Below are 18,350 nucleotides of genomic sequence, written 5' to 3' on the forward strand. Positions count from 1 at the left end.
TGAATTATTTTTTACACTGTTCTAGCACAGAATGAAAATCCACCAGTTTAGTTGAATAAATTAGAAGGGCATACGGAACATGCTTTAGGTGGGTGTGATGACCATGGTTAAAAAGTGATTCAAAATAAGCATAATCATGCAAAAACCAAAGGCAATTTCAGTTTATTAAGAATCTTAGGAACACTATCCTTACTATCTATTTATTTATATATTATTTATTTATTTTGCTTTTTAGGGCCACACCCCCAACATGTGGTAGTTCCCAGGCTAGGGTTTGAATCAGAGTTACATCTGCTGGCCTAAGCCACAGCCACAGCAATGCTGGGTCTGATGTGCATCTGCAACCTATACTATAGCTCACAGCAATGCCAGATGCCCAACCCACTGAGCAAGTCCAGGGATCAAACTCATGAGCTCAGATTCATTTCTGCTACACCACAACAGGAACTCCTCTTTAATTATTATATATTTTTTTGCCTTTTTTTCTTTTCTATGGCTGCACCCACAGTATTTGGAGGTTCCTAGGCTGGGGTTCCAATCAGAGCTGCAGCTGCCAGCCTAAGCCACAGCCACAGCAATGCCATATCTGAGCTGTGTCTGCAACCTACACCACAGCTCACGGCTGTTGGAGGCATGAATATGTGACGTAACAAAGAATGGAAAGAAAAGACTGGTGCCATAGAGTGGCTGTAGAATGTCAGTATATACAAAGTCTTGTGACTTTCTCATGACTCTTGAGGCAAAACAAATGAGAACAACATCAAAGAATGGTATCTCGAAAACAAGATTGCTGAAGCATTAATGTTGCTGATGGAAAACCATCAGCTCTGACATTCTCAGGACTGGAGCCTTGGGGGATTTGTGGGAGAGGCCATAGATGGCTTGAAGCAAACAACAAATTATGGCCTGGGAGGGCTAAAACATTTATGATTAGTTTATTTATGTGCTTAGGAATAACTATGCTAGCATATCTTGCTATCTATCTATTTGAAGTAAAATACTGATGTATCCCCTGCACGTACAAGGTAGTAGAACATAGGAAATAAAAACCATGAGTTGGGTCAGAGGGTTGCTATTGCCTCTTGAAGGCTGTAGCCCCCTGATCCCCTCTCTATTGCTGTGTCTCTTTCTTCTTATTTCTGTGGCATCACTGACTTCAGGACCTGGGTAGACAAGCAGACCTCGTCACATGGCAACACTGGATCCTTAACCCAATGAGCAAGGCCAGGGATCGAACCCACAACCTCATGGTTCCTAGCTGGGTTTGTTAACCACTGAGCCATGACAGGAACTCTTCCTTTCATTTTATTATTTTACTTTGTGTGTATGCTTTTATTTTATTTGCCACACCTGCAGCATGAATAAATTCCTGGGCCAGCAATCAAGCCACACCACAGCAGTGACAATGCCAGATCCTTAACCCACTGAGCCAGCAGGGAACACAGGAGCTCCTTCATTTTTATTTTATATTGGTGTATAGTTGATTTATGATGTTGTCTTACCTTCAGGTGTGCAGCAAGTATTCTGTCATGTGATGGTTATGATCTGCAAAGATCCTAGAACTCTTCCTCAGACCCATTAAAGAAATAACAAAAGAGCAAGAGTCAGATTCTAAGCAAGGAGAACAGCAAAGGCCATAGGAGCTACAAAAAGGATGACATAAGAGAGGGAGAATTTCAAGTCTACATGTTTAATGTTTCTACATTTCCCAAAGTACACTCCAAATGGGTGACACCCACGTACTGAAATAAGATCATTTGGCCAAAGAACCTCCTCATGGCCCTTTTGATGTCCCTGTTCCTCAGACTGTAGATGAAGGGGTTCAGCATAGGGGTGACCACCGTGTACACCACTGAGGCCACTGCATCCTTCCTGGGGGAAAGTGAGAGTGCTGAACTGAGGTACACACCAAGGCCTGTTCCATAAAATAAACAAACAACTGCCAGGTGAGAGCCACAGGTGGAGAAGGCTTTGTACCTCCCACCTGATGAGGAAACTCTCAGAATGGAGGAAACAATTTTAGAGTAAGAGAAAAGGATCCCTGAGATAGGGAGAAAACCAGCGATGCCACCCACACAATACATGACTATGGTATTGGTGGAAGGGTTAGAACAGGCTAGGTTGAGGAGTTGAGAAGGATCACAGAAGAAATGAGAAATTTCCACATCTCTGAAGTAGGCAACTTTTACCACCACCAAACTGTGCATCTGAGAGACCAAAAGGCTGTGATACCAACACTAACAAGCTCCAGACAGGTGGGTTCATGACGACCAAGTAATGTAGGGTGTGACAGATGACCACAAACCTGTCATAGGCCATCACAGTCAGGAGGAAAGTATCCAAACATCCAAAAAGCATAAAAAACGACATCTGTGTCAGGCAGCCAGCATAGGAGATGACTCTGCTGTGAGTCTGGATGTTCACAATCATCCTGGGGACAGTGGTGGAGGTGAAGCCCATGTCAGCCAAGGACAGGTTGGAGAGGAAGAAGTACATGGGGGTGTGGAGGTGGGAGTCAGAGGCAACAGCCAGGACAATGAGCAGGTTCCCCAACATGGTGACCAGGTACATGGACAGGAACAGCCCAAGGAGGAAGGGCTGCAGGTCTGGATCCTCTGAGAGGCCCAGGAGCAAAAATTCTGAGACACTCGTTAGATTTTGTGGTCCCGTGTAGCTCTGACACCTTTTGAAAAAGAAGAGAGAGAGGTTTGAAAGAAAGGAAACAGGTAAGTGAGCATGCAGTCCTACTATGTGCATATTTTGGATTAGGAATTTACAAGCCAATATTCACACTTGGGGTCATACACCCTGGTACCTTCAGCACTATTTCACAATGTCCCAAATCCAGTTTTCTTACAGCTCCTTTCTCACTGGATTCTACGTTATTCACCTCTTTCTATACATTGGCCTAAAGAATGTTAGAGGAGCAAGGAAATGGAGAGATAACAAATCCCTGATCATGGCAAAGGACAGTCTATTCTTTTAATGAAATATATTGAGTAAGAAAAAGCACAACATTGTAAATCAACTAAACTTTAATAAAAACATAAAAGTTATATAAAAAAGAAATATCCCTCTCCCTTTTTGAAAAAAACATTCTAATTAGTACACTTAGAATCAGCCTTAATTTATTCAGATATAGCACAGAATTTCTCTTGACTCAGAATGTTGATAATCTAGATATTCCTCGAACTATGTTATCTGGACTCTAAATAAAAGTCAAATGTTCATAATTAGAAAAGGGTTTTGGGGGGTTTTGTTGGGGAGGTCTTTGTTGTTTTTTTAGGGCCACACCCTTGGCATATGAAGGTTCCCCAGCTAGGGGTCTAATGGGAGCTGTAGCCGCAGGCCTATGCCCAGCCACAGCAATGCAAGATCTGAAACACATCTGCAACCTACACCATAGCTCATAGAAGTGCAGGATCCTTCACCCACTGAGTGAGGCCAGGGATCGAACCCATAACCTCATGGTTCCTAGTTGGATTTGTTTCTGCTGTGCCACAATGGGAACTCCTAGAAAGGTTTTTTTATGTGTCTTTTATCTTCATGGGTTTTTATTATTCTTTGACTTTCTGATTTCCCCTATTTCTAGAAATGTATGCTCAATATGTGTGTTGTCTTTTAAAAGTCTTTTCAAGGGAAACCTATGCACCACTGGTGGGAATGGAACTTTATTTGGCCACTGTGGAAATTCCTCACCTTCATGGTTAAAGGGGAAACATGCTTTTGGGACAAATAGGGTATTGGGTCTGACATATAGACACCACACTATATAAAATAGACAGGTAACATGTATAGCACAAGAAAATCTACGCAATATTAGAATAGGGGAAAAGAATCTGAAAAGGAATGGATATATATAATGGGTTTATTTTGCTGAACACCTGAACTAACACAACTTTGTAAGTCCACTATACACCAATAAAATTAAAAAAACAAATAAAACTGCCCTGTGATTCGCTTTTCCATTTTTGGGTATTCATCTTAAGGAAATGAAAACACTAATAGGAAAAGTTACATGCACTGCTCTGTTCATTGTAGCATTATTTACAATAGCCAAGATATGGAAACAACCTAAGTGTCCATCAGTGGGTGAGTAGAGGAAGAAAACATGATATATACACACAATGGCACACGATTCAGCCATAAGAATGAAGGAAATCCTACCATTTCTGACAACATGTATGGACCTTGAAGGCATTAGGCTGAGCAAAATAAGTCAGATGAAGAAGACAAGTCGTGTAATTCACTTATATGTGGAATCTAAAATCAAACAAACAAGCAAACCCTAAACTCAGAGAAAAAGAGATCAGATGTGTAGTTTCCAAAAGCTGGGGTGGGGGTGGGGAGTGGGAAATTGGATGAAATGAGTCAAAATGTACACCCTTCCATTATAAGATAAGAAGTATTAGGGGTTGTATGATACAACACAATGACTATAGTTGACACTGTTCTGTGGTATATTTGAAAGGTAGGAGAGCAAATCCTAAGAAATATCAAGAAAAAAATGCTTTTTACTTTTTCTCTCTATATACAATGATGGATATTAATTTATTGTGGTAATCATTTCATTAAATGTTTGTCAGGTCATTATACAGAACACCTTAAATTTATACGGTGCTATATATCAATTACATGTCAAAAAACCTAGAAAAATAACTTTTCGACTGTAACATCTAAACTTGGTCTAGCCGGGAGTTCCCTGATGGTGCAGTGGGTTAAGAATACAGCATTGCCATGGTTGGAGCTCAGGACTCTGTGGTGGCATGGGTTCAGTCCCTGGCCTGGGATCTTCATGCAGCAGGTCCTGCCAAAAAGAGAAAAAAAAATCCTTACTCTTGTAGACTTCAAATTTTGGTAACTATAGGTTAGCAAATGCAAAGTCACAACCTCAATACCCCATAGATGGCATTAGTGTACAGTGCACTTCTCAATCATTGAACAGGAGTCCCCGTTGTGACCAGTAGATTAAGAACCTGACTAGTATCCATGAGGATGCAGGTTCGATCCCTGGCCTTAACAAGGACATGATATTTCCATATCTCAGGTTTTCAAACCGGACTCTAAAGTGCATTGTTATCATAGGAAATCTATAATCCATTATATTAGTGCCACCAGTGCCCCTAAAACCACTGGTTCAGTATCCTACATCACAGATGTGTGTATAAATGCCTCAGCCTCTATGTGCTGGTGTTCTTTATCTGGAAATTGAGATGATAACAGCCAGCTCCACAGATGTGGGGCATCTTAGAGTGGTGGAACTTAGAAACATTTGGTCCTTGCTTTGTACCAGAATTATAATTATTTTTGGAATAGTGGGTTTATGGATGAAATGCAACCCTAAGAGAGTTTTAATAATCTTTTATTTGATTATAGTTTTACTTAAAGGATAGTTGATTTACAGCATTGTGCCAATTTCTGCTGTACAGTATAGTGATCCAGTCATACATATATATACATTCTTTTTCTCATGCTATCTTTTGTCATGTTCTATCCCAAGAAATGGGATATAGTTCCCTGTGCTGAACAGTAAGACCTCATTGTTTATCCATTCTGAATATAATAGTTTGCATCTACCAACCCCAAACTCGGTGTCCTTCTCACTCCTTCCCTGCTCCCCCTTGGCGACCCAAAGTCTGTTCTCCATGTCTGTGAGTCTGTTTCTGTTTTGTAGATAGGTTCATTTGTGCCATATTTTAGATCCACATATAAGTGATATCATATGGTGTTTGTCTTTCTCTTTCTGACTTACTTCTCTTAGTATGAGAATTCCTAGTTGCATACATGTTGCTGCAAGTGCCATTCTTTTGTTCTTTTTAGGGCTGAGGAGCATTCCATTGTGTATATGTAATTGTTTATATGACAGAAAATCTGAAGGGTCTCTTTTCCCAGGGCATGCCCATAGAATGACTTGGAATCCTTTTTCTTTTTCCTTTTTGGTCTTTTTGTCTCTTTTTAGGGCCGCACCCACAGCATTTGGAGGGTCTCAGGCTAGGGGTCTAATCGGAGCAGTAGCAGCTGACCTACCCCAGAGCCACAGCAATGCGGGATCTGAGGCGCACCTGCAACCTACACCACAGCTCACAGCAATGCCAGATCCGTAACCCACTGAGCGAGGCTAGGGATCAAACCTGCAACCTCATGGTTCCTACTCAGATTTGATGCCACTACACTATTATGGGAATTCCGACTTAGAATCCTAAAATGTGTTTGAGCCCACATGATAAAACGTGGCTTCCCCTGCTCCTTCTGCCATTTCTTTTTAATATTTATGAAAATCACTGTGTTGTTCTTTGAGTAATTCAATGTCATGGAGCTATTAAGTGGAAAATAATAGATCCCATTGAGAGTCCATGTCATACACACAGGCAAGTACCATTTTATCTTGTCTCTTGTCCTATGGGGCATCCCGTAAACACAGGCAAGAAAGCATCAGTGTGTGCAAGCCATATTGATTATTCTGTGTTTCTGCGACCCAAAGAAGGATCTACTCAATAGTTATCATACCTGGGGAGCTAAGGATCAAGCATTGCTGCAAGCTGGGCATGGGTCGCAGACTCAGCTCAGATTGATGTTGCTGTGGCTGTGGTATAGGCCCAGCTGCAGCTCCAATTCGACCCCCATCCTGGGAACGTTCATATGCCATAGGTGTGGCCATTCAGAAAGAAAGAAAGAGAAAGAAAGAGAGAGAGAAATCAGTGTGACTCAGCCATTTCCATCTAAGTGCTCAGTATCTACTTGTGTAGGGACAAAAATAAAATGTTTTGTCAGGTATTCATTCGAAATTACATGTCAGATCACAAGATACTTTGGCCAAATGACATGAACCTTAGGGTTATCAAAATTACTAATATTTTTATCAAAAAGTTTGCCCTTAGTTTATGCATCCATCCCATATTTACCCACATAGACAGTATCCATTCCCTGTTTCTTACTCAGTGAGGTGGTATCAAACCGAAATCAACTCAGATGACAATGTCGATGCTCTGAGATACTAAGAACTTGCTCCAGCTCGCTAGATAATAAATGCAGCAGATAGGATTTAAAATTATATGGTGGATCTCTGAGTCACAGGTAGTTAACTTCTTCACACTAATACAACTCAGGAAGTTTAAACCAGAGATCCACAGGTCTTAGCCAATGACACATCTTCTGTACATCGTCTCTGTTTCTGGTCTCCTGAGTATGGATGATGTTATGTCTCCAATTTAAATGGAGAAGGCTGAATTACAGGAATGGAGGAGGAAGTGGACAGGTGAGGCAATATCCAGGAGCAGAGATCTGCCCTCAGCTGTTATGAGCCAATGATTTCTGTGATCCTGCCTATGATCTCAGCCATCCTTTCTACGGTTGGTGCCACCCACAGCTCCCCACTGCGGTTTACCGGTAACCTCCAAAATGAAGATCACAGTAACTGGAGATGCTTGGTGGAATGGCCAGAGAAGTGAAATGACTGGGTTGGCAAAGGGACAATGCTGGCCAGGTGTCTGTGTCTGCAGTCAGGCTGTTTGATTCAAAGCTGACTTCATCCTATTCTATCCCATGATCTTGTGCAATTTACAATAAATAAAAAAACCTATCATCCTTCCCTCATCTGTAAAAGAATAATAACCTGTACACATATATCTGAGGGGTGACTATGCAGATGAAAAGAAATAAGCTATGTGGAGCACTTAATTCAGAGCCTGGCCCTTGGGAATCTTTAATGAATATTCATGATACCACATATATGATCATCTGGCATCATCCTCATAAACACCTTCATGATCATCTTGGAAGGTTTAGGGGACAGTTTAGAGGGTCTCATTTCCTGCTCTGGTGAGAGAGATGCCAACAGAACCTAGAGCCAGGATGGGAGGAAAGCAGAAATAAGACTTCTCACTGAGACCAACAGCATCAACTTCATATGCCTCTGAGCTGACTGCGTATTGGTGCCCTACTCGCTCATCCTCCAACTGTCCTGCTTATCCTGATGATGAAGAAACCATCCTGCCCCAGTCCCTCCTGTACTCAGTATCTCCAGTGGTACTCACTGCAGGGCACGCTGGGGCATGACAAAGGAATGATGATCAATTGCCCTTCCCAGGCTGGGTGAGTGATGAAGGTTCAGTTTCTGTTCACAGGACGGACAGGAAGACAGAGTCAGATGGACCCCTTGATGAAGACAATGACTATGACAGGAGAAGACACACGTACTGATCCAGCTGGACTGGGACCATCAAACTGAAATGTTGCAGGGCACAGGCTGCTTATTTACAGGAGTCTGGGCTTGAGAGCTCAATGCCCAGAGCTCATAATTAGCCAAATTGGCCCATATTATCTCAGTCTCTGAGGGTTTGTTAATATTAATGGTACAGGACTACAAGAGATCTCCATTATAGGATTTGGGTCCTGCCCCTTCTCAGGAAGAATCTCACCCTTACTCCTCCTCCCGAGTTTACAGTTTCATATATCTTAATAAGAAAATTCAGACTTACTCTATGTGCATGTATTAGTTTCATGTGTACAGCAAAGTGATTAAGTTATGCATGTATGCATATATGCATATATATATTCTTTTCATATCCCTTTGCATTATAGTTTATTATAAAACACTGAAGATAGTTCCCTGTGCTACAGAGCAGATCCTTGTTGGTTGTCTATTATATATAGTGTGTATATGTTAATCTCAAACTCCTAATTTATCTCTCCCACATCCCTTTGGTAACTATGTTTTCTATGTCTTTGCATCTGTTTTGTAAACACAGTTCATTTGTATCACATTTGTCTATGTGGCATCATTTTTTAGATTCTACATATAAGCGACGTCATATGATATTTGTCTTTATGTGACTTCCTTCACTTAATATGATAATTTCTAGGTCCATCCATGTTGCTGCAAATGGCATTATCATTCTTTTTATGGCCCAGTCACATTCTACTGTATATATGTACCACTTCTTCCTTGTCCATTCATCTGTTGATGGACATTTAGGTTGCTTCCATGTCTTGGCTACAGTAAACGGTGCTGCAGTGAACATGGGGGTGCATGCATCGTTTCAAATGATAGTTTTCTCCAGATATATGCCCAGGAGTGGGACTACAGGATCATACAGTAACTCTATGTTAGTTTTTTTTTTAGAGAACCTCCATACTGCTCTCCACAGTGGCTGCACAATTTACATTCCCACAGACGTGTTAAATTAACCTCTATTGACATGTGAGTTTATAATCATCAAATGCATTCAAATGACCGAGTGATTTTAGGGAGAATTAGGTCTTCTATAGCAAGAATCTGATGGTATTCTTATTTTCTCAGTTAATTTTTTTTGATTGTGGAAGTAACACTTAACATGAGCTCTACCTTTTTAACAGATTTTGAAATATTCACATATTATAATTGACTGTAGGTACACTGTTGTACAGCACATCTGTAGGGCTTGTTCATCTTGATTCACTGAAATTTTATGCCATTTTATGAGTAAATCTCATATTATTTCCCTCTCCTGCCATCCCCTGGCAACCACTTTTCCACTATATGATTTTATGAATTTGACTATTTTAGATGAATCATATAAGTAGAATCATGCAGAATTTGTCTTTCTGTGATTGTCTACTTCACTTAGCATAAGGTCTGCCCATGTTGTTGCAAATGGCAGCACTTTTTTCTCTTTTTTTTTGCTTTTATGGCCGCGCCCAGGGCATACAGAAGTTCCCAGGCTAGGGGTCCAATCGGAGCTACAGCTGCCAGCCTATGCCACAGCAGCACATCATCACAGAAGCACCAGATCCTTAACCCACTGAGCAAACCTGCAACCTCATGGTTCCTAGTCAGATTTGTTTCCACTGCGCCATGACAGGAACTCTGTAAATGCTTTCTTGAATGTGGTTTGTAGAAACTAAGAGAAAGCAGTTTCCATAGAAAAGGGAACGCTAACAGAAAACACAAGCATACATAACAGAATGAGAGTTAGAAGGCAAGAAGAAATCTTAAAGGGCTGCTCCCCAACCTGGAAGCCTCACAACCAAGGTCATTAATTCCATGTGTTTCCATTTCTCTCTCCTTCCCATATTATTTTATGCCAAGTACTCTATGATATCCCATCCCTCTAAGGACTTACCTCACTGCCTTCAGATCTTCAGATGCCATTTCCCAACTTCTAAAATATATTCAGCCATGATTTCTCTAGGTTTCCATAATGTTCCAGGCACTGTTCTTTAAAACATAAACTCAGAGTTCCTGTTGCGGTGTAGTGGAGAAGAATCTGACTGGTAACCATGAGGTTGTGGGTTCAATCCCAGACTTTGCTCAGTGGGTCAAGGATCCTGCATGGCTGTGGCTGTGGCTGGCAGCTATAGCTCTGATTAGACCCCTAGCCTGGGAACCTCCATATGCCATGGGTGCATCCCTAAAAAGCAAAAAAATAAAATAAAATAAATAAACTCATTTATCACTCTCAACCATTCTATGGAGTAAGTATCATTAATAATCTCATTTCATCAAGTAGGAAACTGAGGTACTGAGAAATCAGAGAGCTTGGCAGTGGTTAGCAAAGAGTAGAACCAGGATTTGTGGCAGAGGAGTCAGGCTCTAGGATTTATAATTTGACATGATCCTTACTACCACACCTAGCTTAGCAGTTCAGTACACTGGTTCTGAAGCATAGGCTACCTTCTGTGCAAGCATAGTGATGGCTAGCCTCAACCCTGGAAGCTTAGTTGATTTGTCCCATCAAGCCCACCCCCTCAGATTATTAACTAAAATATGAGTTTTATTTGAGCGTTTCTCCAGTGAAGCTCATTGTCCAGATTGAACCATACACCACAATCTTACCAAATTAGTTCTTGTCAGGGGGCAATGAGGCCAAGGCACCACCAACACACATGGCTATGCTAGAATACTAAGTGAAAGTGGGAAAAGGCAGAATCCTCCAAGAGGCAAATTTTGGCACCTCCGAAGGAAGAATGGTCAAATCATCTGAAAGGGGCTGATGCTGAGCTAGACACCACAGAGGCTGATGGACTCTTTTTTGAAGTGATAGATTTTGAAGGCAAAGATTAAATTGTGCTAACAATTAGAAGGAAGGAAGAGATCATCCCTGAAAGTGTTATCTGTATATAATAATGACATTTGTAATTGCTTCTACTGAATGAAAACTAAATTGTTAGCCAAAGTTTACATTTTTTCTGTTTTTATGGGGGGAGGGGTGTCACTAATATGGTAAAAATATTTTACATTTGTGGACTCCATTCCATCCATCGCTTTGTCAGTTACACAGCAGAATTATCAGCTCCATGGATGTACGAAACCAAACAGGTGTCTTGGAATTCCTCCTCTGGGCCTCTCAGAGGACCCAGAACTCCAGCCACTCCTCTTTGGGCTGTTTTTCTCCTTGCGCCTGGTCTTGGTGTGTGGGAATCTGCTCATCATTCTGGCTTTTACCTTCAACTTCCACCTCCACACCCCCATGGGCTTCTTCCTCTCACACCTGTCTTTTCTGACATTTGTCTCAACACCACCATGGTTCCCAAGTGCTGATGAACATCCAGACAGTGAGCAAAGCCATCACCTAACCTATGCTGACTGCATTACCCAGATCTATTTTTTCTCAGTTTTTGTGTGTTTGGACAACCTCCTCCTGGTCATGATGGCCTATGACAAATTTATGGCTATCTGTCACCCCTGCACTAAACAATCATGATGAACCCACACTTCTGTAACCTGCTGGCTCTAGTCTCTTGGATTGCCAGTGTCATCATCCCCTTCTTCCAGAGTCTGATGGTGCTGCATCTCTCATTCTACACACACACGGAAAGACCCCACTTCTTGGTGAACTGGCTGAGGTGCCCGAGTCCACCTGTTCTGATGCTCTCAGCAATTACATTGTGCTGTATTCTGTGACAGGCCTGATGGTTATTATTCCAGTAACTGGGATTCCTTACTCTTCCTAAGATTATTTCCTCCATATTGAATATGTGCTCAGTGGAGGGGAAGTACAAAGCATTTTCCATCCTTGGGTCTCACCTAGTGGTCATTTCCTTATTCTACAGGACAGGGTTAGGCATGTACCTCAGTTCTGCCTTCTCCTCCTCCTCCTCAAAGGGGACAGTGACCTCAGAGGTGTACACCATGGTCATCCCCATACTGAACCCCTTCATCTACAGACTGAGGAACAAGGACATGAAGGGGGCCCTGAGGAAATTTGTCATCAGGTCTTTCTTCCTCCTGTGAAGAACCATGGATGCTGAGACTGGGATGTTATTATGATAACCAAGGGTCAATACCCTGGTAGACAGAAATACCAAATATTTGACTCCTTTGAGCATGTGACTTGTCCCTCTTGTTCTGAAAGACCATCACCTGGGTTTCTTTTGAGTTTACATGCCCACAAGAAACCACTTCCCATGAAATACCTTTAGTGACATTTATGCCCTCTTACCTCTGCAGATGGGTTTATACTTGGTCTCTGAGAATTGTCATTAGCTATATCAAGATAATCATCAATTCATCCACCATAATGGCAAACACTCAAATGTGTGAAAATACCAAGAACTAGCGGAGATTTGGAGCAATGGGAACTTTCAGAAACTATTAGTATACTTGTATAGTTATACCTGAAGTATAATTCCATGCAATTACTTTGGCACTTCTACTAAGTGCAAATATACTCCTACAGCAGAGCTCTCCAACTCTCAGGTATATACCTAGCAGAAATGGTTGCTTACATCCACAAAGCAGGTCTAAAAATGTTTATAGCAATGCTTTTCATGAAAGCATCAAACTGGAAATAATTCAAATGCCCCTCAGTGGTAGAATGGGTAAACAAACTATGGCATGTGGCATAAATTATGCAGAATGCAGAAAATATCCTCATCTTACTCAGCTGCCCATCATCTCTGGAGCTGTCTCTCAGTCTATCTCTGTGCAGTCCAAGATGGTAATCACCAGCTACCCATGACTACTCACCACATTTCAAGCACTCACTAACCCATGTGCCCAGGAACATATTTGGACAATGAAGATATAAAACATTTTCATTATCAAAAAACAAAAGTTCAATAGGACAGCTTTTTTCTATGGCTTTGTGGGGAAATGAAATTTTCCTGGATTTCTCACTGCTCTTGCACTGAGAGCCCTAGCCTCCCAGACACCAGAAAGTATACGAAGTAAAGATAGAGAATGTTAGATTTCACTTCCCTTGGAAATGTTTTGCTCTTGGTACATGAATGAGCCAACGATGGCCTCTGTCTATTGGCCCCCAAGGATGTTTATAGCTTCCTTGTGGGTTATCACTCTTCAGTGCAAAAGCCTGTCAGCACCAAACTCAACTTTCAGGCATCCAGATTTTAAAAATAGCTCAAACAATCACATTTGAAGCCATTTAGAGTTGCCTGCTTTGCACACCCTGAAAAACTCACTGGAGAGCTGTTACCAATGGATGATAGAAGGACCTTACAGATTTAAGACCCCAAGCAGCTCTAGCCCTTTCCTTCCATGGCTCTCTGACCCAGGGACCCAGTGTTCCTGTGTGTGAAAGTGAGCTCAGGGTTTCCCACTTTGCTGTCTTGGACACTTTTCACCTATGATTTACTTCATGTAGTGATATGAAGAGATCTCCTTTTACCATGTGAAAACCAACTTGTTCTAATTCTACGCTTGTGTTCCTCCCCCCATTATCTTATAGATGCATTTTTTATTTTATTTTATTTATTGTATTTTATTTTATTGTTTTATTTCAGTGGCTACTCCTGTGGCATTGGTAGTTCCCATGCTAGAGGTTGAATCCAAGCCTCAGCTGCAACCTATATCAGGGCTGTGGTATTGCCAGATAATTTAACCCACTGCAGCCAGCCAGGGATTGAACCCAGGGATCAAGCCAAGGTCTCTGCAGTGACCCAAACCTCTGCAGTCAGTTCCTGAACCTACTGCATGACAACAGCAACTCCTGAAAGCCTGATTTTATTTCCAATATGCATATCACAGTTTTCCATCTATTCTAAAGTCAGGCATCTGATCCAATCCCAACTCTGCCATTTACAGCATATGACTGAAGCAAATTGATCATCTTCTCTACTGTGTTTTCACCCTAAAATAGAGGTGATAACCCTCAGGTAAGGTTATTATTAAATAAACAAATATTAATAAAGACTATGATATTCATTTTTAGTACTTCCGTTAATAAGTTTTCTTAACTGTGAATACCACACTCTTTATTACTATTCATTCATTTAATAATAATCCTGACCTAAGAGTTATTGTCTCTATTTTAGGGATGAGTAACACATAGAGGAGCAATGGAGTTGTGTATTATCTATACAACTTCATATATATTCATATGACTGTGAAGAATATATTCATAAACTCTAATATCTTCATATATTCTGAAAAATATATTCAGATATTCAGGTCTGAGAGAGCAAGTCTTTGATTTAGGGTGCTGGCAGGTACTTAGATGGCCCTATAGAATTGCTCTTTAAGGATGTTGATTGGTAAAGAATGAGTAGTTTAGATTCTAATGGGATATTTTTCAGAGCGAATCCTGAGCCGTGCATGACATCATGCCTATGGAGAGTGGATCTCATAATGTGAAAAAAATGTAACTGTCCACAAATATCCCATGTGGAAATAGAATTGTCAGGCACAGTTTCCAATTTTATTATGGTTCTTTCTTTCTTTCCCAAGGGCAGAGCTGTTTAGAAGGAGTCACACTAGGAACATTTATTTAATTAGGTGCTTTGGAAATTCAACCCCAGATGCCCTGAAAGGATAAATGTTCCTTGTGTGTCCCTGTGCTCCCAGCTCACATACCCCAGAACAGGAAGAATATTATCACCTTGCCTATTCCACGTGTATCTGGACTTCATACCAACTTTCTTTCTGGGGATCTCTCACCATCCATCAGTGCAACCAGATTTTCTTCCCTGCTATCACCTGGATGATCGATGTGGGCTTAGTAAGTGCTTTCAGAAAGAGGACTGTGTATATGTGCATGTGGAGAAGGCTTTTGTGAGCAGTTAAGTGATTCTAGGGACAGGGACATGAGTAGTGGCTGTGAGCTTCTACTAAAAATTTCTTAAAAAATGTGGGCATGTGGCTTCTAAGTGGACCAGACTCTAGTTGAATTAAATGATGGTGATTTATCTTCTACTGATAACTTCCATGGTAATCTGACTGGTAAACTGATAAATTTACTGATAAGTTCCCTGTAATCTGACTGCCCTTTCAGGGCTTGGTATGATACTGCCTGAGCATTTGAGCTAGATTTTCCTTATCATTTGGAAAAATAGTGTCTCTTTCTTTGTGTGCTATAAGGGACCCTCCAACAACACAGCTTGTATTATAATCCCCCTGACCACTGGAAGCACTTTATTCTATTTATTAATTTATTTTGGCACTTTAAAAATTATGAATGACTTTAAATTTTGGTAAAGGGTAATTTTGTGCAATATCTTTCTTAATATATATTTCTTAAGGGTAATTTTGGTACAATATATTTCTTAATATTTAGCAGACTTCAATTGTGAGGATAAATGCTTCATGGTCACACTGAATTTATTTTAATATTTTTTTTACTATTTTTGGCAGGTATTTGTATTCTGCCATATAACATCATAAAAGGAATGTTTAGAAAAGTTTTAATATGCTTGGAGGAATTTTTGAAGCTCATAGCAACACAAATCTTTTTGTCACTCCACTAATTTTTCCTCTTCATTGGTATATTTTATTCCTATCAGAATGAATTTTGATTCTTCCCTATTGTTTAGGATTTAATCTAGTGAATGTGCTCCCGATTGAAATTATATAAACCCCGTGAAACCAGCTTCCACAGAAAAGGGAAGATTCACAGAAAACACGTATATGTATTTAAACAGAATGAAGAAGAAGGTGACCAGAAGTCTTGAAGGTGCTGCTCCCCAAACTGGAAAGCCTCCCAGCCAAGGTAATCATTTCTGTTGATTTCCATTTCTCTCTCCTTCCCATATTCTTTGAAGCCAAGTGATCTACGATATCCCATTCTCTCTAAGTATTTGACTCACTGCCTTCAGCTCCACAGACTATATTTCCCAAATTCTAAAATGTGTTGAGCCATGATTTCTGATGTTTCCATCATGTTCCAGGTACTGTTGTTTAGAACATCAACCCATTTATTCCTCTCGAGAATCCTACAGAGTAGGTATCATTAAAATCCCATGTCCCCAAGTAGGAAACTGAGGTACTGAGAAATCCAAGAACTTGGCCAAGAGCAATGAAGAGTAGAACCAGGATACATGGCATAGCAGTCTGACTCTACGATTCCTAATTTAACATGATCCTGACCACCACACCTAGTTTCGCAGTTCAGTACACTGCTTCTGACTCATAGGCTGCCTTATTTTCAGGCATAACTATGGTCACCCCTAACCCCAGACCCTCAGGTGATGTGTCCCATCAGGTCCACCCACTCTGGTTATTAACTAAAATATGAGTTTCATTTCTAAATATCTTCATGGAAGCTGATGGCCAGATTTGGCCACATGCCACTCTCTCATCAAATTAGTTCTTGTCAGGGGGCAGTGGGGCCAGAACACCACCAACACACATAGTTTGGCTAGAGGACTAAAGAAATGTGGGACAAGGCAGAATCCTCCAAGAGGCAAATTTCAGCACTTCCAAAGGAAGAATGTTCAAACCATTGATGTGCTCCATCTGAAAGGGGCTGATGCCAAGCTGGGCACCACAGAGGTTGATGGTTTCTTGAGACAGATTTTGTACGCAAAGTCTAATTTGTGATAAATTTCAGAAGAGGGAATAGATTATCCCTGAAAATGATACCTACATAAGATAATGACATTTGTAATCACTCCCAGGCAATGAAAACTAAATTGTTAGCCAAAGTACATATTTTTCCTGATTTTTTTTTTGAGGGGGGTTACTAATAGGATAAAAATATTTTTATATTGGAGACTCATGTTTGTTTGTTTTAATTAGCATAGGTTTGTCAGTTACCTGGCAGAATTAACAGATACATGGATACAGAAAACCAAACAGGTGTCTCAGAATTCCTCCTTTCGGGCTTCTCAGAGGATCCAGAACTTCAGCCCCTACTTTTTGTGCTGTTCTTATCCATGTACCTGGTCTCTGTGCTTGGGAACCTACTTATCATCCTCACTGTCACCTCTGATTCCCGCCTCCACACCCCCATGTACTACTTCCTCTCCCACCTGTCTTTTTCCGATATTTGTGTCAACTCCTCTGTAGTTCCCAAAGTGCTGGTGAACATCCAGACAGCGAGCAGAGCCATCACTTATGCAGGCTGCATTACCCAGATGTTTTTTTCCTCAGCATTTGTCTGTTTGGAAAACCTCCTCCTGAGCGTGATGGCTTATGACCGCTTTGTGGCCATCTGTCACCCCCTGCACTACACAATTATGATGAACAAACACCTCTGTGGACTGCTGGTTCTAGTCTCTTGGATTGCCAGTGTCCTGGTCTGCCTCCTCCACAGTCTGATGGTGCTGCGTCTCTCGTTCTGCACACACACAGAAATTGCCCACTTCTTCTGTGAATTGACAGAGGTGCTCAAGTCTGCCTGCTCTGATGCTCTCAGCAATTATGTTACACTTTATTCTGCAGTTGGTCTTCTGGCTGTTGTTCCACTGTTTGGGATCGTTTTCTCTTACTCTAAGATTATTTCCTCCACATTGAAAATGTCTTCAGTGGAGGGGAGGTACAAAGCATTTTCCACCTGTGGGTCTCACCTAACGGTCATTTCCTTATTCTACGGGGCAGGGTTAGGCGTGTACCTCAGTTCTGCTTTCTCCTCCTCCTCCTCAATGGAGACAGTGGCCTCAGTGATATACTCCATGGTCATCCCCATGCTGAACCCCTTCATCTACAGCCTGAGGAACAGGGACATGAAGAGGGCCCTGAGGAAGCTTTTCAGCAGGTTTTTCTTCTCCCTGTGAAGAGCCATGGATGTTTTAACTGGGAAGTTATGATAACCAAGGGTCAATACCCTGGTAGACGGAAATACTGAATCTTCAAATCCTTTAAGTGCATGCCGGTCCCTCTTTTTCTGAAATACCATCGCTTGAGTTTCTTCTGAATTTACACACCCACGAGCAACCGCTACCCACAAACTTCCTTAGTGACATTTATGCTCTCTTTCTGGTGCAGACATATTTATCCAAGTCTCTGCTGCATCATCAATAGACATATCAAGACAGCAAATAATTCATCCCCCAGAGGGGCTAAAATCCAAAAGACTGACAATACCAAGAGCTAGCAAGGACTTGGAGCAATGGGAACTTTCACACACTACTAGTTGGCTAGTATCCTTATACTAGAGTATAAATCAATGTAAGTCTCTGGCACCTCTACTAAGTTTAAA

At 41.2% G+C, this 18,350-nt stretch overlaps 1 protein-coding gene and 1 pseudogene across 1 annotated transcript; one reads left to right on the forward strand and one right to left on the reverse strand.

The window, feature by feature from the left end:
• Positions 1 to 1,682: 1,682 nt before the first annotated feature.
• On the reverse strand, positions 1,683 to 2,738 carry LOC110258562 (annotated as a pseudogene).
• A 14,248-nt stretch (positions 2,739 to 16,986) lies between these two features.
• LOC110258563 (olfactory receptor 7A5-like) lies at positions 16,987 to 17,837 on the forward strand (the record flags this gene model as incomplete). Its single annotated transcript, XM_021081814.1, has 1 exon — positions 16,987 to 17,837. A coding segment is annotated over exon 1 (851 nt), but the record flags the coding sequence as incomplete, so codon positions are not given.
• Positions 17,838 to 18,350: the final 513 nt, after the last annotated feature.

This window comes from Sus scrofa, unplaced genomic scaffold (assembly GCF_000003025.6).
Source record: "Sus scrofa isolate TJ Tabasco breed Duroc unplaced genomic scaffold, Sscrofa11.1 Contig2392, whole genome shotgun sequence".
NCBI classification, from domain to species: Eukaryota; Metazoa; Chordata; class Mammalia; order Artiodactyla; family Suidae; genus Sus; species Sus scrofa.